General features: G+C 43.3%; 2 protein-coding genes across 2 annotated transcripts in view; both read left to right on the top strand.

Moving 5' to 3' along the window:
- The window catches only part of LOC126281774 (protein broad-minded-like), a 42,981-nt gene extending 22,624 nt beyond the window's left edge, over positions 1-20,357 (top strand). The window contains exon 2 of the mRNA XM_049980980.1: positions 20,278-20,357. Coding sequence (XP_049836937.1) covers positions 20,278-20,296 — 19 coding nt within the window. The 3' untranslated portion in view covers positions 20,297-20,357. The remainder of the gene's footprint in view (positions 1-20,277) is intronic.
- LOC126281776 (protein broad-minded-like) overlaps positions 1,683-27,181 on the top strand; it is a 237,746-nt gene continuing 212,247 nt past the window's right edge. The window contains exon 1 of the mRNA XM_049980981.1: positions 1,683-2,406. The gene's annotated coding sequence lies outside the window, so the exon portion shown is untranslated. The remainder of the gene's footprint in view (positions 2,407-27,181) is intronic.

Below are 27,181 nucleotides of genomic sequence, written 5' to 3'. Positions count from 1 at the left end.
GCAGTCTTACGCCGCAAAGTTCTCTCATTTTGGGATGCAGAATGGCGCGGTCTGACCACCCCTAACAAATTCCGTGCAGTCAAGGACACGACGACTGTGTGGCGGTCATCCATGCAAGCCAACCGCAGGGACTCAGTCGTCCTTTGTCAGCTCCGCATTGGCCACACCCGACTCACGCACAGTTATTAACTGTGTCGTGAGGATCCCCCTCTTTGTCGTTGTGGGGCGTCCTTGACGGTGGTCCATATTCTGTCGGAGTGCGCCCTTTTAACCGTGCTCAGGCAGACTTTTGCAATGCCTGACACGCTCTCTGCTCTTTTATCAGATGACTCTGCCATGGTGGACTTGGTTTTGCGTTTTATTCGGGCAGGGGTTTTTATCCTTTAATCTGAGTTTTTTAGTGTTGATTCTGGCTTTTAGCCTCTGAGCTTTTAAAGTGTTCTTGGTGGTTGGCTTTTCCTCTTTTTCTCTACAGTCGGCCAACCACCGTCACACTGTGTGTTTTAATTTGTTTTGTCTGGTCTCTGTCAGAGTATTTCATGTCCTGTTTTGTCTGCTGTCTTTCCTGTTGTTCGTTTTTTATTCTCTTCGTGTGGTTTTAGTTTTTATGGAACAAGGGATCGATGACCATAGTAGTCTGGTCCCTTTAATCCCACAAACCAACCAACCAACCAACCAACCAACATTTTATAGGTACCCTGACTACACTTATGTTGTATCCAAACCATCACCGTGTGTCAGCATTTCTGTATACTGTATTACCAATCCTAGGCATAAACTGTCCAAACAAATGCAAAATAAAACAACCAAGGAACAAATAACAGAGTCCAAAGAATAAAGCAGCTGTCAACTAGATCTGTTTCAGAGAATAAAAACCAACTTGCATTACGCCCACTTCACTTTGGTGATAACTGCTTCTGCAAAAAGTGATATGTCCCTTACTTCATTTATATCACATGAAACACTCACCAGGTATAGTCTTTGTTAGAAAGACAAGAAATAACTTCACAAGTTTGATATTAACAAAACAACTAACTTCTAAAGAAAAAGAAAGTGCAAAGAAACTTTCTTGACTGAGTGAATGCTCAAATAAACTGAGTTTCAAAAATAACTGTCACATGTTGAATCCAAAAGTGTCTGTATAAATGAAGTTTGATGTAATGGCACTAAGTCCAACACTTTTTACATGTGTGTGATTTAAAAAAAAAAATGAGAATACCATTTCCTCTCCACTCAGTGGCGTCTTGTTGGTTAATTCCACTTCATGGTGATGCCGATGTGCAGAAGAGCACATTGTCCAGGCAAGGTTTTCTCAATGCTCCTGGCTGCACTGGAACTGCCAGCTGTCATTGTGACATGATCCTAAATAGTCATCTCACAGAGTGACACTTCTGTTTTAATTGGTCCAAACATAGTTTCAGCGGAAGTAGGAAATAGTTCAGCCTGCACATGTGCCATGGAGCTGCTGCTGGTCCAACCACTGGTATCACCCTCTGTTGAGTTGCTAGCAAGCTGTCTGGTTTAAATTTCTGCCTCACATGGACTGGCGTACCGATGCCATAATGTATGTAGTGCAGGTAGATGTTGGTGCCTGTTGCACTTGACGCCACAGCTGTCCTCTTCCCCAGGGACAGAGTAGATGAGGAGTAGGCAGTCTTCAGTCTTCTCCAATGTCCACTGTCACTGTGGAAGGGGATCCAGGATGTTGATCCACTTCCATAGCAAGAGTTAGGCTGCTCTTCGATCAGTGTCTTGGGTAATGTCCACATCAGCAGATGTTGGATGCACAGCTTCTGGAAGCAGAATGTTGAACAGAAGGTTGTATGGAACATAAAATTGGCCCATCTGTGGCAGAGGAGGACCCTAATGAGATCACTCTTGATTGACGTGCCCTTCATAATGTGACCCATCCAGAAACTCTACTTTGATCACGGCACATCCCAGAGGGCGAGTGATGGTGGCCTGTATCCAGTAGGAGTGTCCACTTGTGAAAGTCAGGACCCTTATTGGGTTCGTGTATGGAAAACCTGTGATGGTGAGACTGTCAGAAAGGTGGAGTGCAAAGGGGTAGCCAGTGAGAGTGTCTGATTGTAAAAGTGAAGTCCTTTAATGGATCATGTATGGGAAATCTGTGATGGCAAGATGGTCAGGAAAGTGGAGTGCAGAGGGGTGGATGACGAATAGTTGTGATTGATGAGGACAGCTGTGCTGACTTTTGGCAGGGAATGTACCTTCTTGAGGTGTAGCTCAGAGGGAAGAAAGGAAAAGGTGTTTTGCCTCATTGATGGGATGGTAATGACATAGCTGAGTCATCTGATTTTTGAAGATATGTGTAAACCTTTCCACCATCCCATTTGAGGCTGGATGCACAAGAGCAATACCCTCACTGGTGCATAAATGAAAAAGGTAAAGATGCATGCTAATGCTCTGGTGGTATGGGTGGAGAACATGGAGATCATCCAGGTCACAAATGGGAAGCTTTTTTCTGCATCTATGGCAATAATCCTGGAGGAGCCTAAAAATGGGCCGAAGAGAGCAATTGTTAAGGGTGGACTGTTTGCTGTGATCTGTAGAACACGGAGAGGCCAAAGCAGTGATGCCTGTCCATATGTCGCCAATAAACTTTTTGCTGGGCGAGCCACTTGGTGAGATGTAATAACTAAAGCCAGGTCCTGTATGGAGGCCATGGATTGTACTGATTGTTCAAAAGCATGTAAGATTGTTAAGCAGGCATCCAGTGTGGAGTCCTTCAGTTTTAGCAAGTTCTGGTGTAGGGCCTTACCGGGTGCATGGACGAGCAATGTGTACTGAATGAGGGAGGATGTGTAGGATTGTTTGCATTGTTCGTTGGCACATTGAATACAACACTCCTGTGATAGACCTTAAGGTCATGCCATCCATTCTGTATAACATCACACAATTGTGGCACCCAAAAAAATTTTTGTGTTGCTGTGGCCAAATTGACTAGGGAATCAAAATATTCTGTTGGGCCAGCATTAAGCATGGTATATGATAGGGAGTGGGACTCTGATTCAGAGTGCAACTGTTGTGTATCAGCTGCCAAATAGGAGGACAGGCATTAACAAGAAAAAAATGTTCATTGCTGTGTATCACCTTTCATTGTGTGGACGATGAAGTGTTGCTCCTTCCAGGGTATATGGCAGGTCCAGGGTTCTACCTTCCATTCAGACCCTGGAAACGATAGTGGCGTTGGCCTGATTGTGCAAACAGTTCTATCAACCCACTCCTCTTGTCCTGACATGGTGAGCGCCACCGCTTGTTCCGTCAGCCATTGTAGCTGTGTGACTACTGAATGCATCAGAGCTACCAGAGCATTGGCTGTGGCCATTCTGAAACAACCTTGGAAGTTCATAATGGCTACCTGGAACAGTGTGTGTGGAATTAGAATTTGTTCTTTCAAACCCCATCACCAAGTGGTATGGCGCTTCCTTTGGTTGTAACACACGAAACATTCACTAGGTATACAATTAAACAAATTTATTTGCAACATAAGATATAACTTCACAAACTTGGTGTTAACATAAGTAACTTCTGGAGAAAAAGGAAACACACAGAAACTTTATTGACTGAGTATATGCTCAAGTTAACTAAGTTCCAAAAATAATTCACAAGATAAATCTATTAAAGTCTGTATGAATCAGATTTGTTATGACGACACCAAGTCACACACTTTCCGAGTATTTGAGATTTAGCAGAATTAAAATACCAAATCCTCTCCGCTTGGTAGTGTCCTGGTGGCAAACTCCCCCTTAACGGTGACATTGTCCAGGCAAGATCTTCCCAATAAGGCTGACTGCACTGGAACTGCTGGCTGCCATTGTGGTACAGGCCTAAAGTCATCTTGCAGAGTGACACTTTTGTTTGATTGGCTCAAACTTACTTTCAGTAGCAGTAGGAAACAGTTCAGCCTGTGCACGCTGTTCAGGGCTGCACATGCGACTTGGAGCTACTGCTGGCTTGGCCAGTGGTGTCGCTCTCTGTTGAGCTGCTGGTAAGGTGTCTACTTTGAATGTCCATCTCATGCAGACTGGAGTACTGCATCTGTGACGTATATGGTGCACATATCCGTAGGTGCCTGTTGCCACAACAACGTGAACCACTTTTTATTCTTTTTATTTTTAGTGACTGACCAGCTATGTGTGTGTGGCTCAGTTTCAAACTGATGCTGACTGAACATCCAGCACGTGCTATATAACTAACTTGTTACAAATATATGACACAGGCCAGTTTTGCTCAGAGATATTGTGTGTGTTTGTTTCTGAGTAAAGTAGGCTTATGTCATATCTTTGTGTCAAGATCTTGGTGACAAGTAACAGTTGTGTAGCACTTGCTGGATGCTGGCAATTTTTCATTATCAGAGAGTATATCCATATATATTGTGTAAAAGTGAGTAGTGGGGTACCAACTGGCCATCGCAGCGGAAGCAGACAGATGAATACTAACAACAGAAGCTGCCCATACTGTCACAGTAAGTACAAAACAGTACTTTGGACCCAAATTGACAGATAAACAACACTCATGGCAATGCATTAAAGCATGTTACATCTTCTTGTCATAGAGCCACAGCACCCAGATTATGCTTGAAATAGCTATGTAACTTCTGAAAAACCATATGAAGGTGAGCCTGAAAAGGTTCAAAAACCAGATCAAGGAATGAATAAATAATGATTTTAAAAAAGTGTCTGCTTGCAGTTTTATGTATTTACATCAAATAGTCACGGGTTCTAAAACATGCTTAGTGGATATGCTTAATCTTAAGATCTTTTCCAATGCAGGAGCCTACTTCTGGGCATTCCACTATTGTCACAAGTGGCACACTGACAAGAGCTTAATTTAGGAACTGCAAGCAGTCAGTGCATGAATCAGCCAGTTTTCGTCAATGGGAAATGTCTGCAGTGATGCTGGGTTTCCTTAAATAGCTGTTCTCCAGAAAAGATGTGCTGATCCCTAGTAAGTCATGACTGGATGTAGGAATGGTCTTGTGATGCAGCCAATGACCACTTTCTGTTGTCTGCAAAGGTACCTGGTGGTCTGTAGCTCTCGGTTCTCCACCTGGCAGTCTGGAAGCATACTATTATTATCCACATTCTGTGTAATCATAATGTCAGTTTTTGTTGAATTTTGTGTCAGAAACTGTAAAAACTGAGTCCTACTGTGATTTAGCGTCAATTTATTTTCTACAAGCGACGAATTTATATACTGAAGTGTGTTATTTGATACTGTGTCTCTATTGCACATAACATCCTTCATTACCATGCTGGTGTTATCAGCAAACAGAAATATTTTAGAAACAACTGTAATACTAGAAGGCGTGCCATTTATATAAATAAGAAATAGGGGCTCAGCAGCCCCAGCACTGGTCCATGGTGGCACCATCCACTTAACTCTGCCCCGTTGAGACTGCACATTGTAGCCATTCTCAGTCCTGTGGAGAATGACCTTCTGCCTTCTGTTCTTAAAGGAAAAAGTGAACCAATTGTGAGATGCATCCCTTATTCCAAAATGGTCCAATTTCTGCAATAATTACTTGTGGTCAGCACAATCTAATGCCTTAGTTAAATGAAAGAAGATTCCTAGCATTCACAATCTTTTATTTAATCCATCCAGTGCTCCACAATATCATTTTCAGTCATTAAGCCACTTCTATACCAAACTGTATATTTGACAGTAAATTGTGTGAATTGAAATGCTCAATTACATTTGCATATACAGCATTTTCAATAACTTAAGCAAACACTGATGGGATAGAAATAAGTCTAAAGTTTTCTACGTGACCCTGTTCTCCTTTTTTATGAAGTGGCTTTACTATTGAGTACTTTAATTGGTCAGGAAACTGACTATTCCAAAAAGAAAATTTAGAGATATTGCTAAATACTGGGCTAATATTTGCAGAAAAATACTTAAGTATTCTGCTAGATGCACCATCGTATCTATGAGAGTCCTTAGCCCTTAGTGATTTAATTATTGATTTTATCTCCCCCTTGTCAGTATTGTGGAGGAGTATTTCAGATAAGAGCCTCGGAAAGCTTTTTTCTAAAACCATCTCATGTGTAGAGTGGCACTATGTACCAGTGCATCTAGAACTCTTTAGACAGGGAGTTTGCAACCCGATGCAACAATCTGTGACATCACTGGCATGCATGCTACCTTCTGCTATGGACAGGCCTCATCTCGTGCCTGCTTGAAGTATAATGGGTCGTGCTGTCTGACAGGGCATTGCTGTAGAAGTGCAAACCCTCTGAGTTTGCCTCGAGACGAGCAGTCTTCTGGGGTCCGTTACGAGGCAGTAGGTCATTGTATGACCAAAAGTTACGAGGTCATTCAGGATTAATATCATGTTGTTTTTGAGATGATTCTACATGCGAAAATAAACCAGAAAGTCCTCGAAGACGTGTCCAATCTTTGCTCGTTACAGTACTGGAATAGGTAGAAGTTTACACACATCCATGAATGAATATGAAGACAAGTTTGAATATTACCTACTGAAACGCTTTGTAGGTGTTGTGGTGGACATATTAATGGTGGGGCAGATGATTGAGCCATTCTATGAGAGGTGTGGGGGTTCTTCAACAGATGACAGCACAGTGACGTATCGCTGGAGCGACAACTGCAAGCGTACCCAGTGTGCAACTGTGGATTGGATCAATGAAAAATCATTAGGACTTGTGCATGCCAGGCTTGAGTGTTGTTTAACTGAGCAAGTCCATGAATACCAACATGACGCCACCTACACAGATATGTTATTTGTGTATGGGAACTTTAATGGCAGAGCCTATGCTGCTATGACAGACTACCGGAATTGTTTTCTTGATTGATGAACCCCCTGTCCCAGGATATTTCCCAGGGTTTTTCAAACATTACGTGAATCCAGAACACTAACCAGTACAAGTAATATCAGAATGTGAGGCTGTCTAGTCAGTTGAGAGAAGGGAAGACATTATTGAAATGGTACAATGCAGTCATGCTACCAATACACGGCTCATTAACTGTTAGCTGTGTGTTCCACAGACACGAGTGTGGCATACATTATATTTCATGGGCTTGTACCCATTCCGTGTCCAACGCATGCAACCTCTGCATCCAGGTAATTTAGTAAACAGATGAAAATTTTTTCAATGGTTGGTGTACACAGAGATGTGCCTTTATTTACATATGAGGCAACATTTATACACATAGTAACATGAACACCCACAGTTCTCGTACATGAGCATTGGAGAACCCACATGACTCTAGTGAAAGAAGATTCCAAGTTAGGATCTCAGTGAATGTGTGGTGTGATTGTTGTTATTGTTGAGGTCTTCAGTCCAGAGACTGGTTTGATGCAGCTCTCCCTGCTACTCTATCATGTGCAAGCTTCTTCATCTCCCAGTACTTGCTGCAACGTACATACTTCTTAATCTGTTTAGTGTATTCATCTCTTGGTCTCCCTCAATGATTTTTACCCTCCACTCTGCCCTCCAGTACTATTGGTGATCCCTTGCTGCCTCAGAATATGCCCCACCAACTGATCCCTTCTTCTAGTGAAGTTGTGCCACAAATTACTCTTCTCTCCAGTTCTATTCAATACCACCTCATTAGTTATGTGATCTACCCATCTTATCTTCAGCATTCTTCTCTAGCACCATATTTCAAAAGCTTCTATTCTCTTCTTGTCGAAACTATTTATTGTCCATGTTTCCCTTCCATATATGGCTACACTCCATACAAATACTTTTAGAAACGACTTCCTGACACTTAAATCAATACTCAATGTTAACAAATTTATCTTCTTCATAAACGCTTTCCTTGCCATTACCAGTCTACATTTTATATGCTCTCTACTTTGACCATCATCAGTTATTTTGCACCCCAAATAACAAAACTCCTTTACTACTTTAAGTGTCTCATTTCCTGATGTAGTTCCCTCAGTATCACCCTACTTAATTCAACTACATTCCATTATCCTCATTTAGCTTTTGTTGATGTTCATCTTATATCCTCCTTTCAAGACACTTTCCAATCCGTTCAGCTGCTCTTCCACGTCCTTTGCTGTATCTGACAGAATTTCAATGTCATCGGCAAACCTCGAAGCTTTTATTTCTTCTCTATGGATTTTAATACCTACTCCAAGTTTTTCTCTTGTTTCCTTTACTGCTTACTCAATATACAGATTGAATAACATCGGGGAGAGGCTACAACCCTGTCTCACTCCCTTCCCAACCACTGCTTCCCTTTCATGCCCCTCGACTGTTATAACTGCCATCCGATTTCTGTACAAATCGTAAATAGCCCTTCGTTCCCTGTATTTTACCCCTGCCACCTTCAGAATTTGAAAGAGAGTATTCCAGTCAACATTGTCAAAACCTTTCTCTAAGTCTACAAATGCTAGAAACGTAGGTTTGCCTTTCCTTAATCAATTTTCCAAGATAAGTCGTAGGGTCAATATTGCCTCATATGTTCCAACATTTCTACAGAATTCAATTTGATCTTTCCCGAGGTTGGCCTCTACCAATTTTTCCATTCGTCTGTACAGAATACATGTTAGTATTTGGTTGCCGCGACTTATTAAACTGATAGTTCAGTTGTTTTCACATCTGTCAACACCTGCTTTCTTTGAGATTGGAATTATTATATTCTTCTTGAAGTCTGAGGGTATTTTACCTGTCTCATACATCTTGCTCACTTGATGGTAGAGTTTTGTTGGGTCTGGCTCTCCCAAGCTTTCAGTAGTTCTGATGGAATGTTGTCTACTCCCGAGGCCTTGTTTCAACTTAGGTCTTTCAGTGCTCTGTCAAGCTCTTCACGCAGTATCATATTTCCCATTTCATCTTCATCTACAACCTCTTCCATTTCCATTGTATTGTCCTCAAGTACGTCACTCTTTTATAGACCCTCTGTATACTCCTTCCACCTTTCTGCTTTCCCTTCTTTGCTTATAACTGGGTTTCCATCTGAGCTCTTGATATTCATACAAACTGTTCTCTTTACTCCAAAAGTCTCTATACTTTTCCTGTAGGCAGTATCTATCTTACCCCTAGTGAGATATGCCTCTACATCCTTACATTTGTCCTCTATCCATCCCTGCTTAGCCATTGCACTTAATGTCGATCTCATTTTTGAGACATGTGTATTCCTTTTTGCCTGCTTCATTTACTCCATTTTTATATTTTCTCCTTTGATCAATTAAATTCAATATATCTTCTGTTACCCAAGGATTTCTACTAGCCCTCGTCTTTTACCTACTTGATCTTCTGCTGCCTTCACTATTTCAACCCTCAATACGACCCATTCTTCTCCTACTGTATGTCTTTCCTCCATTCCTGTCAGTCGTTCCCTAATGCTCTTCCTGAAACTGTCTACAACCTCTGGTTCTGTCAGTTTATCCAGGTCCCATCTCCTTAAATTCCCACCTTTTTGCAGTTTCTTCAGTTTTAATCTACAGTTCATAACCAATTGTTGGTGGTCAGAATCCAAATATGCCCCTGGAAATGTCTTATAATTTAAAGCCTGGTTCCTAAATCTCTTTCTTACTATTATACAATCTATCTGAAACCTTCCAGCATCTCCAGGCCTCTTCCATGTATACAACCTTCTTTCATTATTCTAGAACCAAGTGTTAGCTATGATCAAGTCATGCTCTGTGCAAAATTCTACCAGGGGACGTCCTCTTTCATTTCTTAGCCCCATTCTATATTCACCTACAACTTCTCCTTCTCTACCTTTTCCTATTACTCCCCTGCGGGTCCGGGGGTTAGAATAGGCCCGAGGTATTCCTGCCTGTCGTAAGAGGCGACTAAAAGGAGTCCCTCCCCCTCAAGGAGGTAATTAGCACCTGCGTCCGGAGACGGACGGTTCCACGACCTATATTTGCGGTCATTTTGGTTTTTCACTTCTGGTTTCTTCCTTCCTTTGGTTGGTTCCTTTTTTTGTTCTTCTCCATCTCACTGTCTTCCTTATCTTCTCCTTGCCTTCTCTTGTCTCCGCCTCGGCGTTTGAGACAGTCTGTCCTTTCTTTCCCTCTGTCCTTTCTTTCCCTCTGTCCTTTCTTTCCCTCTGTCCTTTCTTTCCCTCTGTCCTTTCTTTCCCTCTGTCCTTTCTTTCCCTCTGTCCTTTCTTTCCCTCTGTCCTTTCTTTCCCTCTGTCCTTTCTTTCCCTCTGTCCTTTCTTTCCCTCTGTCCTTTCTTTCCCTCTGTCCTTTCTTTCCCTCTGTCCTTTCTTTCCCTCTCTCCTTTCTTTCCCTCTCTCCTTTCTTTCCCTCTCTCCTTTCTTTCCCTCTCTCCTTTCTTTCCCTCTCTCCTTTCTTTCCCTCTCTCCTTTCTTTCCCTCTCTCCTTTCTTTCCCTCTCTCTTTTCTTTCCCTCTCTCCTTTCTTTTTCCTCTTCTTCCTTCCTCCCTCCCTGTGCGTGCCTGAAGGCCGACCCACGCGTTCGCACGCGTAGCCGGTGATGGGGTAACGCGTAATTCCCCGCCCTGGGTAGATAAGTAAGGCACGCACGTACCCCCTGGTAAAGGCCAGGCCCAGGGAGGGGTGATTTCCTGGGCTGACACCTTCTGACCATGCCGATTGGTCCCTCCGTCCGTTTCTTGGGAGGTGTGACCTGAGGTGTGAACAATCACCTAAGGTGGGAGTGCCCTCCGAGAGGGTCCCTACAAGGAAGGAGCGCGCGATCGGAGACGCTGGCAATCATGGGGGATTCCTCCGCAATGGATTTCTCTTCTTTTTCTCTCTTGACTTCTGCCCACAAATGTAAACTTGACCAGCCACCAGTGACAAAAGTACTACCGCCTGCCCCCACAGTTCCTCATAGTTTCTCGATCTGAGGATATTTCCTCTGTCAACCCTTTCGTTATCCAGAAGGGCATAGATGCCATAGCAGGATCGGTCAAGTCTTGTACCAGGTTGCGTAACGGTACCTTGTTACTAGAAACTGAGAGTGCCTTTCAGGTACAAAAACTGCTTTGTGCCACACTCCTGTACACGTTCCCTGTCCGGGTGGAGGCTCACTGCACTTTAAATTCGTCTCGTGGTGTGGTCTATACTAGATCACTCGACGGATTGACTGAAGAGGAGATTCAGTCTTTCCTCACTGAGCAAGGCGTGACGGCTGTCCATAGGGTCATGAAAAAGGTCAACAATGACCTTGTACCGACCCGGACACTTTTCTTGACCTTTGATAGTGTTAAGCTGCCGTCGCGCATCAAAGCGGGCTACGAGGTTATCACTCGACGGATTGACTGACGAGGAGATTCAGTCTTTCCTCGCTGAGCAAGGCGTGACGGCTGTCCATAGGGTCATGAAAAAGGTCAACAATGACCTTGTACCGACCCGGACACTTTTCTTGACCTTTGATAGTGTTCAGCTGCCGTCGCGCATCAAAGCAGGCTACGAGGTTATTTCTGTTCGCCCCTATGTCCCGACACCTACACGCTGCTACCAGTGTCAGGGTTTTAATCACACTTGCTAGTCTTGTTCCAATGCGGCTAAATATATTACTTGTGGCAGGGATGCCCGTGAGGGTGACTGTCCACCTCCGTCTCCTCGTTGTGTGAACTGTCAGGGTGACCGTGCAGCGTCCTCCCGCAACTGTCCCATCTACAAGGAATTCGGTTCAAAGAGAAAGTGTCCACCTCGGCTGCTCACAAGCTATTTGCTAGTAGGAAGCCCACGCTGCTCCCAGTGGGGAAATACAGTACTGTCCTCGCCTCTCCTTGGACTACCAGGGAGGTGGCGATGCAGATATGCGATCTGACCTTCAGCACTACAGTCATCCGTTCGGCCAGTGCGAAGAACGCCTGGTCGACATCTCTTCCTCCCGTCACCCCTCAGACACAAGAACCTTTATCAGCTTCTGCCAAGACGAAGACCCAAAAGTCAGATGCATGGGCCTTCAAGAAGGAACCGTCTTGTGCAGACTTCATACGTACCTCGAACTCCCAGCCATTGACCAATACTTCCACAAAACGACCTTCCAGGAAGGCTCATAGGAAGCACAGTTCTCCTTCCCCGCCACGGCGCATTTCTTCTCCTGCGCCACCCAGTGGTTGCCGCCCCAGGCCGTCATCCGTTTTGCCTGGCCGCACCGTTGGAAGCCGAACATCTGGCCGTTCACCAGCGGAGGAAGCTCCCCCTCCCAGCCATCTTAACAAGATGGCCAATGAACCTATAGAACAAATGGACGATGACTGTCCGCCTACTGCTAGCGGCGGCATTGCTCGCTCAAAACCGGGCCCTCAGCGGCCTTCGAGGTGACCCTTTCTTGCATCTTCTTCTTCTCACTGTGGCACTTATTCACTGGAATATTCGCTCCAACCGAGAGGACTTAAAGCTGCTGCTCCGCTTGCACCGTCCACTCGTCGTAGCCTTCCAGGAAACGAAGCTACGCCCATGCGATCACATTGCCTTGGCACACTACACCTCTGTGCGTTTTGACCTACCCCCTGTGGCAGGTATTCCGGCTCATGGAGGGGTTATGTTGCTGGTCCGGGATGATATGTACTATGATCCCATCACATTGCACACAGGCTTGCAGGCAGTTGCCGTCCGCATTACTCTCCCCACTTTTACATTTTCCATTTGTACCGTTTACACTCCATCGTCGTCTGCCGTTACCAGGGCAGACATGATGCAAATTATTGCTCATCTACCTGCACCATTTTTGTTAACTGGAGGCTTTAATGCTCACCATCCTCTTTGGGGCTCTCCAGCATCCTGTCCGAGGGATTCCCTGTTAGCAGACGTTTTCAACCAGCTCCATCTTGTCTGCCTCAATACTGGCGCCCCTACTTTTCTTTCAGACACATCTCACACCTATTCCCATGTAGACCTCTCTGTATGTACTACCCAACTTGCATGCCGGTTTGAGTGGTATGCACTTTCTGATACATATTCGAGTGACCACTTCCCGTGTGTTATCCATGTCCTGCATCATTCCCCCTCTCCGTGCTCAACTAGGTGGAACATCTCCAAAGCAGACTGGGGGCTCTTCTCCTCCAGGGCGACCTTTCAGGATCAAACCTTCACAAGCTGCGATAGTCAGGTCGCACACCTCACGGAAGTCATTCTCACTGCTGCTGAATATTCCATCCCTCACACTCCTCCAAGTCGCGGACCGGTCCCATGGTGGACCATAGCATGTAGTGACGATTTACGTGCTCATCGACGTGCTTTACGCACCTTTAAACGCCACCCTACAGTGGCAAATTGTATCAATTATAAACGATTACGTGCGCAGTGTCATCTTATTATTAAAGAAAGCAAGAAAGCCAGCTGGGCTGCTCTCACAAGCACCTTTACAGTTTTACTCCTCTTTCTGTTGTCTGGGGTAGCCTGCGCCGGCTATTTGGCACTAAGGTCCACTCACCAGTTTCTGGCTTGATGGTCGCGAATGACGTCCTTGTGGCCCCTGACGATGTCTCCAATGCCTTCGGCCGCTTTTTCGCAGAGGTTTCGAGCTCCGCTCATTACCTCCCTGCCTTCCTCCCCCGAAAACAGGCAGAGGAGGCTAGGCCACATAACTTCCGCTCCTCAAATCGTGAAAGTTACAGTGCCCCATTCACCATACGGGAACTCGAAAATGCACTTGCCCGGTCACAGTCCTCCGCTCCAGGGCCTGATTCTATTCATATTTCGATGCTGAAGAACCTTTCTCCTGCGGGTAAAGGTTTCCTTCTTTGTACTTATAATCGCATCTGGATTGAGGGACATGTTCCCACATGCTGGCGCGAGTCTATTGTTGTACCAATTCCTAAGCCGGAAAAGGACAAGCACTTGCCTTCCAGTTATCGACCCATCTCACTCACCAGCTGTGTCTGTAAGGTGATGGAGCGAATGGTCAATTCTCGTTTGGTTTGGCTGCTCGAATCTTGACTCCTATTTACCAATGTACAATGTGTATTTCGTAGCACCGCTCTGCTGTTGACCATCTGGTTACCTAGTCGACCTTCATTATGAATAACTTCTTGCAGAAGCACCCGACCGTGGCTGTGTTCTTTGATTTGGAGAAGGCTTACGACACCTGTTGGAGGGCAGGCATTCTCCGCACCATGCATACGTGGGGCCTTCGCAGTCGCCTCCCTCGTTTTATTCGTTCCTTTTTAATGGATTGACAGTTCAGGGTACGTGTGGGTTCTGTCCTGTCAGACACCTTTCGCCAGGAGAATGGGGTGCCACAGGGCTCAGTTTTGAGCATCGCTCTCTTCGCCATAGCGATCAATCCAATAATGGATTGCCTCCCAGCTGATGTATCAGCCTCCCTTTTCGTGGACGATTTTACCTTCTATTGCAGCGCGCAGCGTACATGTTTCCTGGAGCGCTGTCTTCAGCGTTCTCTTGACCATCTTTACTCCTGGAGTGTCGCCAATGGCTTCCGTTTTTCTGCCGAGAAGACGGTCTGTATTAACTTCTGGCGCTACAAAGAGTTTCTCCCACCGTCCTTAAGACTCGGTCCCGTTGCTCTCCCATTTGTGGAGACAACAAAATTTTTAGGTCTTACATTTGACAGGAAACTTAGTTGGTCTCCACATGTGTCATATTTGGCTGCCTGTTGTACCCGTTCTCTAAATGTCCTCTGTGTTCTCAGTGGTATGTCGTGGGGAGCAGATCGAACCGCCCTACTTCACCTATATCGGTCGATCGTCCACTCCAAGCTGTATTATGGGAGCTTCGTATACTCCTCTGCACGGCCGTCCGTCCATCTTACACCGCCTCAACTTCGTACAACATCGGGGTTTACGTCTTGCGATCGGAGCGTTTTATACTAGTCCCGTCGAGAGTCTTCATGCTGAAGCCGGTGAATTGCCACTCACCTACCGGCGCGATATACTGCTTTGTCGTTATGCCTGTCGGCTACTGTCAATGCCCGACCACCCATCGTATCGTTCCTTTTTGACGACTATCTCGACCGTCAGGGGGTAGCAGGGCAGAGACATACAACCCGTATTGGAGTTCGCTTTCGTCGCCTCCTTCAGCATCTTGATTTTTCACTCCCTGCAACCTTTAGAGTGGGCGAGAGCCACACGCCACCTTGGCTCCAGGCTCAGGTTCGCGTTCACCTTGACCTCACCTCGCTTCCAAAGGAGGTTACCCCCGGTTCAGTACACCACTCTGGTTTTGTCGAACTTCGTTCAAAGTTCATTAATATGACCTTCATTTATACAGATGGCGCTAAGACCAATGACGGGGTCGGGTGTTCTTTTATTGTCGAGGCACAAAGTTTCAAATATCGGCTACATATCCATTGTTCGGTCTTCACAGCTGAGCTCTACCAGGCTGTTCTTTACATCTGCCGCCACCGAAATTCTTTTTATGTCATCTGCTCCTATTCTCTGAGCACCATCCTGAGCCTCAGTGATCCGTATCCAGTTCACCCTTTCGTGCGCCGGATCCAGCGCTCTCTTCAGCAGTTGGTGGATGACGGTTCTCCGGTTAGCTTTATGTGGGTTCCTGGCGATGTTGGTATCCATGGGAATGAAGCTGCAGATGCCGTGGCCAAGGCTGCGGTTCTCCAGCCTCGGACAGCATCTTGTTGTGTCCCTTCATCAGATTGTAGCAGGGTCATCTGTTGGCGCATTTTATCGCTGTGGCATGCCGATTGGGCTGCACTTACGGACAACAAGCTTCGGGCCTTGAAACCTCTTCCCGCGGCTTGGACGTCCTCCTCACGTCCTTCTCAGCGGGAGGAGGTCATTTTGGCCAGGCTACGAATTGGACACTGCCGGTTGAGCTATCGCCATCTGCTGACGGCTGTGCCGGCGCCGTTCTATCCATGTGGGCAATTGCTGACGGTCCGCCACATTTTAACGTCCTGTCTGGATTTTACTACACTGCGTCTTGATCTTGGCCTGCCATGTACTCTGGATGCCATTTTAGCGGATGACCCAGGAGCTGCTGCTCGCGTTCTTCGTTTTATCAACTTGACACACCTGTCTAAGGACGTTTGATTATGGTGTTGTTTTTTTTTTAATCCTATGCCTGTTAATACATCTTTTATAGTGTTGTCCCTTTTAGTTGCTGTTTTAACCTTGTGCCTCGCGTGCATTCCTAACTTAGTCAGGGTGCTAATGACCATTGTAGTTGTGCGCCGTAAAACCAAAAAAAAAAAAAAAAAAGAAAGAAAGAAAGAAAGAAAGAAAGAAAAAAACGTTTCCTATTACTGAATTCCAGTCACCCATGACTATTAAATGTTTGTCTCCCTTTACTATCTGAATAATATCTTTTTTCTCATCATACATTTTGTCAATCTCTTCGTCAACTGTGGAGCTAGAGAAGGAAACATAGTATGTGAATATGGATTGGGGGTAAGAAATGAAAGAGGAAGCCGCCTAGTAGAATTTTGTACAGAGCACAACTTAGTCATAGGTAACACTTGGTTTAAGAATCATGAAAGAAGGTTGTATACTTGGAAGAACCCTGGAGATACTAAAAGGTATCAGATAGATTATATAATGGTAAGACAGAGATTTAGGAACCAGGTTTTAAGTTGTAAGACATTTCCAGGGGCAGATGTGGACTCTGACCACAATCTATTGGTTATGACCTGTAGATTAAAACTGAAGAAACTGCAAAAATGTGGGAAATTAAGGAGATGGGACCTGGATAAACTGAAAGAACCAGAGGTTGTACAGTGTTTCAGGAAGAGCATAAGGGGACAATTGAGAGGAATGAGGGAAAGAAATACAGTAGAAGAAGAATGGGTAGTTTTGAGGGATGAAGTAGTGAAGGCAGCAGAGGATCAAGTAGGTAAAAAGACGAGGGCTAGTAGAGATCCTTGGGTAACAGAAGAGATACTGAATTTAATTGATGAAAGGAGAAAATATAAAAATGGAGTAAATGAAGCAGGCAAAAAGGAATACAAATGTCTCACAAATAAGATCAACAGGAAATGCAAAATGGCTAAGCAGGGATGGCTGGAGGACAAATCTCACTAGGGGTAAGATAGATACTGCCTACAAGAAAATTAGAGAGACCTTTGGAGAAAAGAGAACCAATTTTATGAATATCGGGAGCTCAGATGGAAACCCAGTTCTAAGCAAAGAAGGGAAAGCAGAAAGGTGGAAGGAGTATATAGAAGGTCTATACAAGGGCGGTGTACTTGAGAATAATATTATCGAAATCGAAGAGGATGTATATGAAGATATAATGGGGCATGATACTGCGTGAAGAGTTTGACAGAGCTCTGAAAGACCTCAGTTGAAGTAAGGCCCCGGGAGTAGACAATATTCCATTAGAACTACTGATAGCCTTCGGAGAGCCAGTCCTGCAAAACTCTTCCATCTGGTGAGCAAGACGCATGAGACAGGCGAAATACCCTCAGACTTCATGAAGAATATAATAATTCCAATCCCAAAGAAAGCAGGTGTTGACAGATGTGAAAATTACCAAACTATGAGTCTTGGCTGCAAAATACTAAGGCGAATTCCTTACAGACGAATGGAAAAACTAATTGAAACCGACCTCGGGGAAGATCAGTTTGTATTCCGTAGAAATATTGGAACACGTGAGGCAATACTGACCCTATGACTTATCTTAGAAGATAGATTAAGGAAAGGCAAACCTACATTTCTACCATTTGTAGACTTAGAGAAAGCTTTTGACAATGTTGACTGGAATACTCTCTTTCAAATTCTGAAGTTGGCAGGGGTAAAATACAGGGAGCAAAAGGCTATTTACAATTTGTACAGAAACCAGATGGCAGTTAGAACAGTCGAGGGACATGAAAGGGAAGCAGTGGCTGGGAAGAGAGTGAGACAGGTTTGTAGCCTCTCCCCGATGTTATTCAGTCTGTATATTGAGCAAGCAGTGTAGGAAATAAAAGAAAAATTTGGAGTAGGTATTCAAATCCATGGAGAAGAAATAAAAACTTTGAGGTTCGCCGATGACATTGTAATTCTGTTAGAGACAGCAAAGGACTTGGAAGAGCTGTTGAACGGAATGGATACTATCTTGGAAGGAGGATATAAGATGAACATCAACAAAAGCTAAATGAGGATAATGGAATGTAGTCGAATTAAGTTGGGTGATGCTGAGGGAAATGGATTAGGAAATGAGACACTTAAAGTAGTAGAGGAGTTTTGCTATTTGGGGAGAAAATAACTTATGATGGTCGAAGTAGAGAGGATATAAAATGTAGACTGGCAATGGCAAGGAAACCATTTCTGAAGAAGACAAATTTGTTTACATTGAGATTTAAGTGTCAGGAAGTCATTTCTGAATGTATTTGTGTGGAATGTAGCCATTTATGGAAATGAAACATGGACGATAAATAGTTTAGACAAGAAGAGAATAGAAGCTTTCAAAATCTGGTCCTACAGAAGAATGCTCAAGATTAGATGGGTAGATCACATAACTAATGAGGAGGTATTGAATAGGATTGGTGAGAAGAGAGGAGTTTGTGGCACAATGTGACTAGAAGAATTGATCGGTTGGTAGGACTTGTTCTGAGACATCAAGGAATCACCAATTTAGTACTGGAGGGCAGCGTGGAGGGTAAAAATCATTGAGGGAGAACAAGAGAAGAACACACTAAGCAGATTCAGAAGGATGTATGTTGCAGTAGGTATTGGGAGATGAAGCAGCTCGCACAGGATAGAGTAGCATGGATAGCTGCATCAAACCAGTCTCAGGACTGATGACCTCAACTAAAACATACAAGTCGTTTTATTTCACTTATATTAGATTGAAAGCTGCCAGCAGCAGTTGTATCAGAATTGTATAATCCTAATTTTCTTGTTCAGTACACACAGAGGCATGGATCATGCACTGTAAATAATTATGTAGCGTAATATCCCAAGCACATTTATTCTGTGGGAGCCCTCTCAATTTGTGTGTGTGTGTGTGTGTGTGTGTGTGTGTGTGTGTGTGTGTGTGTGTGTGTGTGTGTGTCAAAATAACAAATTAATTGCAGAATATATTAAAATCTGTATGTTTTCATAACTTAGGGTAAATGAAAAATAGTTCTGAATAGCACAAGGCAGCTGTCAAAGTCTTATTATATTGTTATCAAAGCTAAGCTACACAGAACATACCAGTGGTGCAGTAAACCTTGCACCACCTGCATGTATTAAGCTACTAGGTGATGGAGAATAAAATGGGGGTTGATGCTGTGAGTGTAAGAGAATGTAATGGCATAGCCTACTTGATCTAATGATATAAAGGTATCATACTGAACTAACTTTGATAGAGAGCCTTGGCAGTCCGATATCATAAATAAATTTTTGCAGTAGTTTATTTTTATTTGTACACATACACCTTCAAATACTTCCTTCTGAAGCTGTGACTTGGCTGATCTATCAAGGTTATTCTTTGGCATTTCATAACCCAGTGCAATAAGTGAAAGATTAGTCCTACAAATGATAATACTCAACCACACTGAGCTTGTATCATGGACAAATATACATACAAGGAGAGGATGCCTATCCATCATTTTCGAATTCGTGGTATGTCTTGGGCGAGGTGAGACATAAAAGTGCCCCAAGTGGGAACTTCAGGTGGCCAACTGTTTAGGAAATAAAAGGATTTTGATATGGATCTATCACCCTGTGCACCTTATCAATTGTCTCTGTGATACTGTGTTCAGGAAGTGATGTTGGTTAAGCAGTAAGAGAACGGATTCATATCGAAAGGGTTGTCGGTTCGACTCTGGCCGGTGGCAAGTATTTTTGTGGTCCTTGTCAACGTGTACATTTCTGACATCACAATTAACTGCACCATCGTGTAGGTTATTTTGCATTTCTGTTTGCACAACATCAGCATGGGACGTCAGTCTTTAAAACAAGCGCATTTTCTTGCAAACTTGGAGTTGTGAACAGTCCATAAGGTGCAAACATGAATAATCATATACAGTGAATTTAATTTGACCTTGCTGGTGCTGTCGGCATAAACAGCTACGACAGTGCTGGCCTGAACGACGGGCAGGTATATAAAGGTCGCTACCAGACAACAGATCACCACCATCATACATTCAGGTTCCGTGTACATACTGTGTTGCTGATTGTATACTGTGCTACGAGTACTGGACTCTTGCTCGTGGATACTTGCTGTGGTCATGGTGATTTTCAAGCTTATTATGACCATGCTTTGAACAGGTATCGTTGTTTGTGTTGTGAACTTCGCCATTGTCATATCCATTAATTGTCAGACAATGTCTTGTTGTATTGATTTACAATAGTTAAGGGACAACACTAGCGAGGTAACACGTGCACCTCCTTGCTCTTGACCAGGTAATGTTAATATTGCGAGATTAGTGTGTGAATATTCTGAGAAATATCCCACTCACTGCAGACAAAACAACTGTACCTGAGATCAATGAAGGAAAATACTGTGGAAAGATTGAAAATGTCAGACAAAAGTGAAAATCATAACATGCCTCGAATGTTGGTAGATAAGGAAAAGGAGCCAAAAGATAATAGCCTCCACAGTGATGCGTCAGAGCGACGATTGAAGACTGTGCTGGATTTATGTTTACAGCATTTGACCGAAGAGGATCTGACCGCATTAGGAAGTTCCACAGTAATAACCGAAGAACACATTCAAATGGCAAATAAAATACACCAGAAAATACTAGACATTTTGTTGGAATATACATTCTTGTGCGATCAGGAGTTGATTCGATGCGACGACATTTCCAAAGAATGTGAATATGCAGACATGAAGGGTGGTATTACATCAGGTGATGACTACAAATCCAATATTAAAAAATGAAAGGAGATCCAGAAATTGCTCCACTGTATTATGAAATAATGATGATTAATCTTGTAAAAACACGTCCAAAGTGGAAGTTGAAGAGTCTGCAAACAGAAGGTGCATCTGGCGTGAAGCACATGCAGGATTTGAAAATTTGGGAAGAACATATTAAACAGGGTGGAACTCGGAACAACAAATATCACATAATTTATTCCTGGTCATATGATCACTTTGTAGAAGCGTGGAGCTGTAACCAACAAGTCACTACTAGAAACTTGCAACAATGGACATTTGCTGCTGTGATGCAGTTTCCAGATATGGAATTGAAAGCTTCAGCAGCTTGGGCCAAGGGGTTTAAACAAAGACATAAAATTGAGCAGAGAAAGGTTACAAAATTTGTATCGGGAAGAGAGACTGCTACTATTGAGGAAACACCTGCTGTGGCAGAGAATTTTCGTCACCAGACTCGAGCTCTTATCCCCAATTACAACAACTTTATCTACACTGATCAGACAGGTAAACCAGACGTTTTATTTGTCTATGTTGATTTACATACTCTCTGCACTGTCATGAATAATAGTTTTACATTTGTATCTTCTCTTTCGAGGCTGCCAGCATCAGTCGGCATATGACCGAACCCTAGAACCCCAAGGGTCAAAAGAGGTGTGTGTGAAATGAAAGGATATGAAAAAGGTAACACACTCCTATACAGCACAATATGCTATGAGTCAGTCAGGAAAACTATTACCACATGTTTACATTGTCTACAGGAAAGTACTGGCCCTTTTGGACTGAGTATTAAAAAATTAGTAGGTGTGTATGCAGCAAAATATACAAATGTTACAATCACTTCTTCAAAATCCGGTAAACTGACAACAGACTTGCACAAAAAATAATCAACTGATTTGATGAAGCCCTACATAGAAGAGAATAAATGTCTTGACTTGTGGGGAGAACAAAAAACAAGTCCACAAATATACAACGAACTGTTCCAAGATGAAGACAGATTGCCAACGTGCAGTACCAACGCAATTCCCCCCAAATGTATGCCACTAGTGCAACCCTGCAATAAATATTTTTATCAGGTAAAAAAAATCTAATAAAAAAAATATCAAAACTGCACTTACCTCAATGACGAAGAAGAAGAAGAAGAAGAAGAAGAAGAAGAAGAAGAAGAAATCACTTCCTGAGAACCTTGCATCAAACTACATTCCATTATACATCACCAGCTACCCTCGCACGTATTCAGTGACATGCTGCATTATGTGTGGTTCACTGCTGGGCTGTGCAGTGAAAGAAGCTGTTTTCAGAATGTTGCTCGAGTTTGTTTTTCAATGGAGACATAAAAAAAAAAACAAAAAAAAAAAAAAAACAACCACCTCACTGTTAAAAGGCAGCGTTTATAATTACATACAAGACATTTCCGTGTACATGTCAACCACAATTCCTTTTTAAATTTTTTTCATTTTATGCCTATACTTTTTGTGTTTATATGAATTAATAAAATAACACACATGATGTTGTGGTTAATTATGATGTTACTAGTGTACACATTGCCAAGGAGCACAAAAATATTTGCCACTGGGCGGAGTCAAACATGCAATCCTTTCAATGTGAATCTGATCTCTTACCGCTGAGCTGAACACCACTTCCTAAACACAGTGTCACAGGCGCAATTGATAAGGCACACATGTTGATTGATCTGTGTCAAAATTCCTTTTATTTCCTAAATGCTTGGCCATTTGGAATTTCCACTTGGGGCACTTTCATGTCTCACCACACCCTACACGTACCATGAATGTGGACAAATTCAGGGATGACTAGTAGGTGTCCCCTCCTTGTCAGCTGTTGTGACTCACAAACCTTCTTTCCAAAAGTTTACCATATTGAGAGAAGCTTTGTAAGAAAAATATTTAATTTTATATTGATAAGTAGATATAACTTCCCACTGATTAGTTCAGGTATTCAGTTGTTGACAGGAATGTAAGCAAGACTGGAATTATTGCTAAGCTCTCGGACAAAGCCTTCCTCAGAGAAAACTGATGAAAACACACAAAAAAAAGAATGTGTGCACACAACTACCACTACACACACATAACAACCCCTGCCATAAGCCTCCCCAAAAGAGCCACAATCAAAGATGACATCACTGAGTCATTCACTAAGCTTAAAAATACTTATTACATGCTAGTCATCACTCAAAGAAATCTATACCAGTTTTGTTATTTCTTTCTCATGACTACTTCCAGCATCATCATCTTAACACTCTCCATTAAATTCTTAGGTTGCACCTTATGATCTGTACTGGCAGACTGGTTCAGAACTTGTTAGTATGCCTGTATGCTTCTGCCCACAGTCTCCAACGTACTGGAGCAATTGGAGGTATCTAGACTTGCAGTGTCTCTTTTCACTGGTTAGAAAGACTTGACTATAATCCTGTCATCTGATCTAGCCCTGCTGCAAACTGGAGCACAAAACTGTGCTAAATGTATTTATGCTACTGGAAAATAAGCTCAAAATTTAAATATTAACTCCTCTCTTGTTCCAGAGTTGTGTAGCATTTCTGTATGACTCAATAAATGCTAAAAAGTATATTTTTGAGGAAATGCATTTTTTTATATTTCATACTGAAATATTAACAGTATTAGGAAAGGGTAGATTGCTACTCACCATAAAGATGACACTCTGGGTCAGAGACAGGCACGATAAAAGGCTTTTACATATATGGTTTCAGCCAAAATCTTCTTCCGAAAAGAGAAATGTGCACCTATTCACAAGAGCAGCCACACATAAAACTGCTACCACCATCCATATTGCAACACACCCGTGTTGAACAGAGAGAATAATCCAGAGCTAGGCAGGGATGAAGTAGGGAGATGAGAGTATGGGAGGGCAATAGGAATTGGCACTGCCTAGCAGAGCACGCAGGGACCAGAGGTACCACTACAGGTACGGCATCAGAAGGCTGTGAAGGTGGAGAAGGGAAATGGGGAGCAGGAAGGAGATAATCGGAGAAGAAAAGATTGGTAGATGGGTTGGAAGAGAGCAGCACACAGTGAGGGCAAGGGAAGGTGAATTGTGAGGAGATGATAGGACAGAGAAGGCAGAAACACTTGGGTATAGGGTATAGGGACAGTAGGTTACTGTAGGTCGAGGCCAGAATGGTTTTGGGAGCAGGAAATGTGTTATAATGACAGCACTCATCTGTACAGTTCAGAACAGCTGGTGGTGTAGGGGAAGATCCAGATGGTTGTGAAGCAACCACTGAAATAAAATATGTTATGAGTAGCTGTATGTTGTGCAACAGGGTGGTCCACTTTGCTCTTGGCCACACTTTGTCCGGTGTCCATTCATCCTGGTAGACAGCTAGTTAGTAGTTACACCAATAGAGAAAGCTGATCAGTGGTTGCAGCAGATCTGCTGTATAGTATGGTTGCTTTTAGAAGTGGCCTGGTCTCTGATGGGGTAGGATAAGCCATGACAGGACTGGAATAGGAAGTACTGGGTGGGAGGATTGGACAGATCTTGCACCTGGGTCTTCCACAGAGTATGATCCTTTTGACAAAGGGTTGGTGTTAGGGGTGGACTAGGATGTGGTGCGCATGTGCAAACGTGACACACACACAAGACTAGAGTCTCAGCAGCAGGTTAGACTGTGGGCAGGGATGAAGTGTGCAGGAGGGGGGAGTTGCGGAAAAGGAAAGAAAGAAAAAGACTGGGTGTGGTGGTGGAATGACGGCTGTGTAGTGCTGGAATGGGAACAGGGAAGAGGCTGGATGGGTGAGGACAGTGACTAACAGAGGTTGAGACCAGGAGGGTTATGGGGGTGTAGGCTGTATTGCAGGGAAAGTTCACATCTGTGCAATTCAGAAAATCTGGTGTTGGTAGGAAGGATCCATGTGGCACAGCTGTGAAGCAGTCATTGAAGTGAAGGATGTCATGTTTCGCAGCATGTTCAGCAACAGGGTGGTCCACTTGTTTCTTGGCCACAGTTCGTTGGTGGCCATTCATGCAGATAGACAGCTTGTTGGTTGTCATGCCTACATAGAATGTATCACAGTGGTTCCAGTTTAGCTTGTAGATAACATGACTGGTTTCACAGGTAGCCCTGCCTTTGATGGGGTAGGTGGTGTTAGTGACTGGACTGGAGCAGGTGGTGGTGGTGGGAGGATGTATGGGACATGTCTTGCATCTAGGTCTATTACAGGGATATGAGCCATGAGGTAAGGGACTGGGAGCAAGGGTTGTGTAAGGATGGACGAGTATATTGCGTAGTTTCGGTTGAAAGCAGAATACCACTGTGGGAGGGGTAGGAAGGATATTGGGTTGGACATTTCTCACTTCAGGGCACAACGAGAGGTAATCAAAACCCTGGCAGAGAATGTAATTCAGTTGCTCCAGTCCTGGGTAGTACTGAGTTGTGAGGGGAATGCTCCTGTGTCACCAGATGGTGGGACTTCGGAAGATGGTGGGAGACTGGAAAGATAAGGCACAGGAGATTTGTTTGTGTACAAGGTTGGAGGATAGTTAAGATCAGTGAAGGCTTCAGTGAGACCCTTGGTATATTTTGAGAGCGACTGCTCGTCACTGCAGATGCAACGATGACGTGTAGCTAGGCTGTACAGAAGGGACTTTTTGGTATGGAATAGATGGCAGCTATCGAATTGGAGGTATTGCTGGTGGTTGGTAGGTTTGCTATGTGTTAGGTACTGATTTAGCCGTCTTTGAGGTGGAGATCAACATCTAGGAAGGTGACTTTCTGGGTTGAGTAGGACTAGATGAATCAAATGGGGGAGAGGTTCTGGAGGAATGTGGGTAGGGTGCCCTCACCTTTGATCCAGATAGCAAAGATGTCACAATGAATCTGAACCAGGTGAGGGGTTTAGTATTCTGGGCTTCTAGGTAAGATTCCTCTAGATGGCCCATGGATAGGTCGACATAGGATAAAAGTGGTATTCCTGGTTTAGGGTGTTGAAGCATTAGAAGAATATGTGGAATGGCACATAAAATCTCTTTTCAGGCTAATTTTGGTGGTGGTGATGGCTGTCTGTGAAGGCTTTAGTATGAGCTTCAGCACACTGGTTAACAGATTGCTGGTCTGTGGGTGACCAGACTATATGGGAGAGAATATGTAGTGTGGAAGGGGTAGCAGCTATCGATATGCAGATACTATTGATGATTTATGGGCTTATTACAGAGGTTTCCAGGGAACCATCAAAGAGTTGGAGGTCAGTGTCCAGAAAGGAACATACTGGCGTGAGGAAGAGAAAGAAGCTGTGGAGGGATGAGGATAGTGTGTGTCTTGATGCTGGGTGCAAATGATAGTGCAAATGATAAAGAGATCATCAGTGAACCTGAATCAGAAAAGGGTTTCAATGTTTTGTATGCATAGGTAGGTTTACTTTAGATGGCTCATAAACAAGTCTGATAGTCTGAACTGCTTTAGTAAACTACTTCTGTAGTAATATACCAGTTCTCTTTTTAGTATTTTGGAGAGCTCAATTTCTTTTTACTAAAGAACTCATTTCTGCACATTGCTGGCATGTGCATTACATTCCCTCTTAGAAGATATTGATTGTCGGTAGACATTTTTGCATCACCTTTTGCATAATTTACGTTCGTCACTACAGTTTTAGAAGCTAGCAAGGATTATTAAATTGAATTATTAAAAATGAAAAAATCTAAATGCTAGTGTACTAATTAATGATAAGACCTGTGTGTTATGAAAAAGAAACGAGCTAATAATGGATGAATCTATTGTTAACCCCACAATCTACAGCTATAACATCCATTGTTGGTTGGTGACAGGCATTAAATTAAGTGCCAGCTTGAGACACGAGCTAGCAGCAACATGGTGATAGCCAAGAAATGTTCAAAAAAGATACTAGAAAATGAAAAAGAGCAGTTTGCTGAAATAATGAAAAAGTACATAACTACTATTGAATCTAAAAAGCATAATGTCAACATGCTAATAAGGAAAAAGGACGCTTGGGAAAAAGTACACGTTGAATACAGTGCAGCTTATACACAAAGATCACTAGATTAGCTTAAAGTAATTTGGAAGAACATGAAAGCAAATGCAAAGAAAATGAAAGCTAAATGTAATCGAGAACAATTGGAGTAGGTGAGATGAAGATTGATGATATAAGCCAAATTGTTGTTGATATAATCCCATAAGTTTTCAAGGGCATAGATGTAGTTAACAACAATGACACATCTGAAGATAGTGTGATACTTTCAAGCAACTTTGTTGATGATAACTGTTTTGAAAGGCATGATGAAAGTGCTGAAGGTGGAACTTTATCCTATAGTCATGAACCTCAGCCTGCAATCTCTGGTGGGAGCTTATCAGAAGATGCATCCAGCACAAGAGGCAGAGAACATGCAGTTGTAATGAAGAACAGAGTTGCTGAACAAAGCAGATGAGCTTCATTCCTTAAAAATGCATTTAATACGAGATTTTACTAACAGAAGAACAGAGAAATCATGGCAGAAGAGCATA

The sequence above is a fragment of the Schistocerca gregaria genome, chromosome 7 (genome assembly GCF_023897955.1).
Source record: "Schistocerca gregaria isolate iqSchGreg1 chromosome 7, iqSchGreg1.2, whole genome shotgun sequence".
Classification (NCBI taxonomy): domain Eukaryota; kingdom Metazoa; phylum Arthropoda; class Insecta; order Orthoptera; family Acrididae; genus Schistocerca; species Schistocerca gregaria.
The sequence above is the reverse complement of the archived record's forward strand: the minus strand, read 5'-3'. Positions and strand labels throughout refer to the sequence as shown.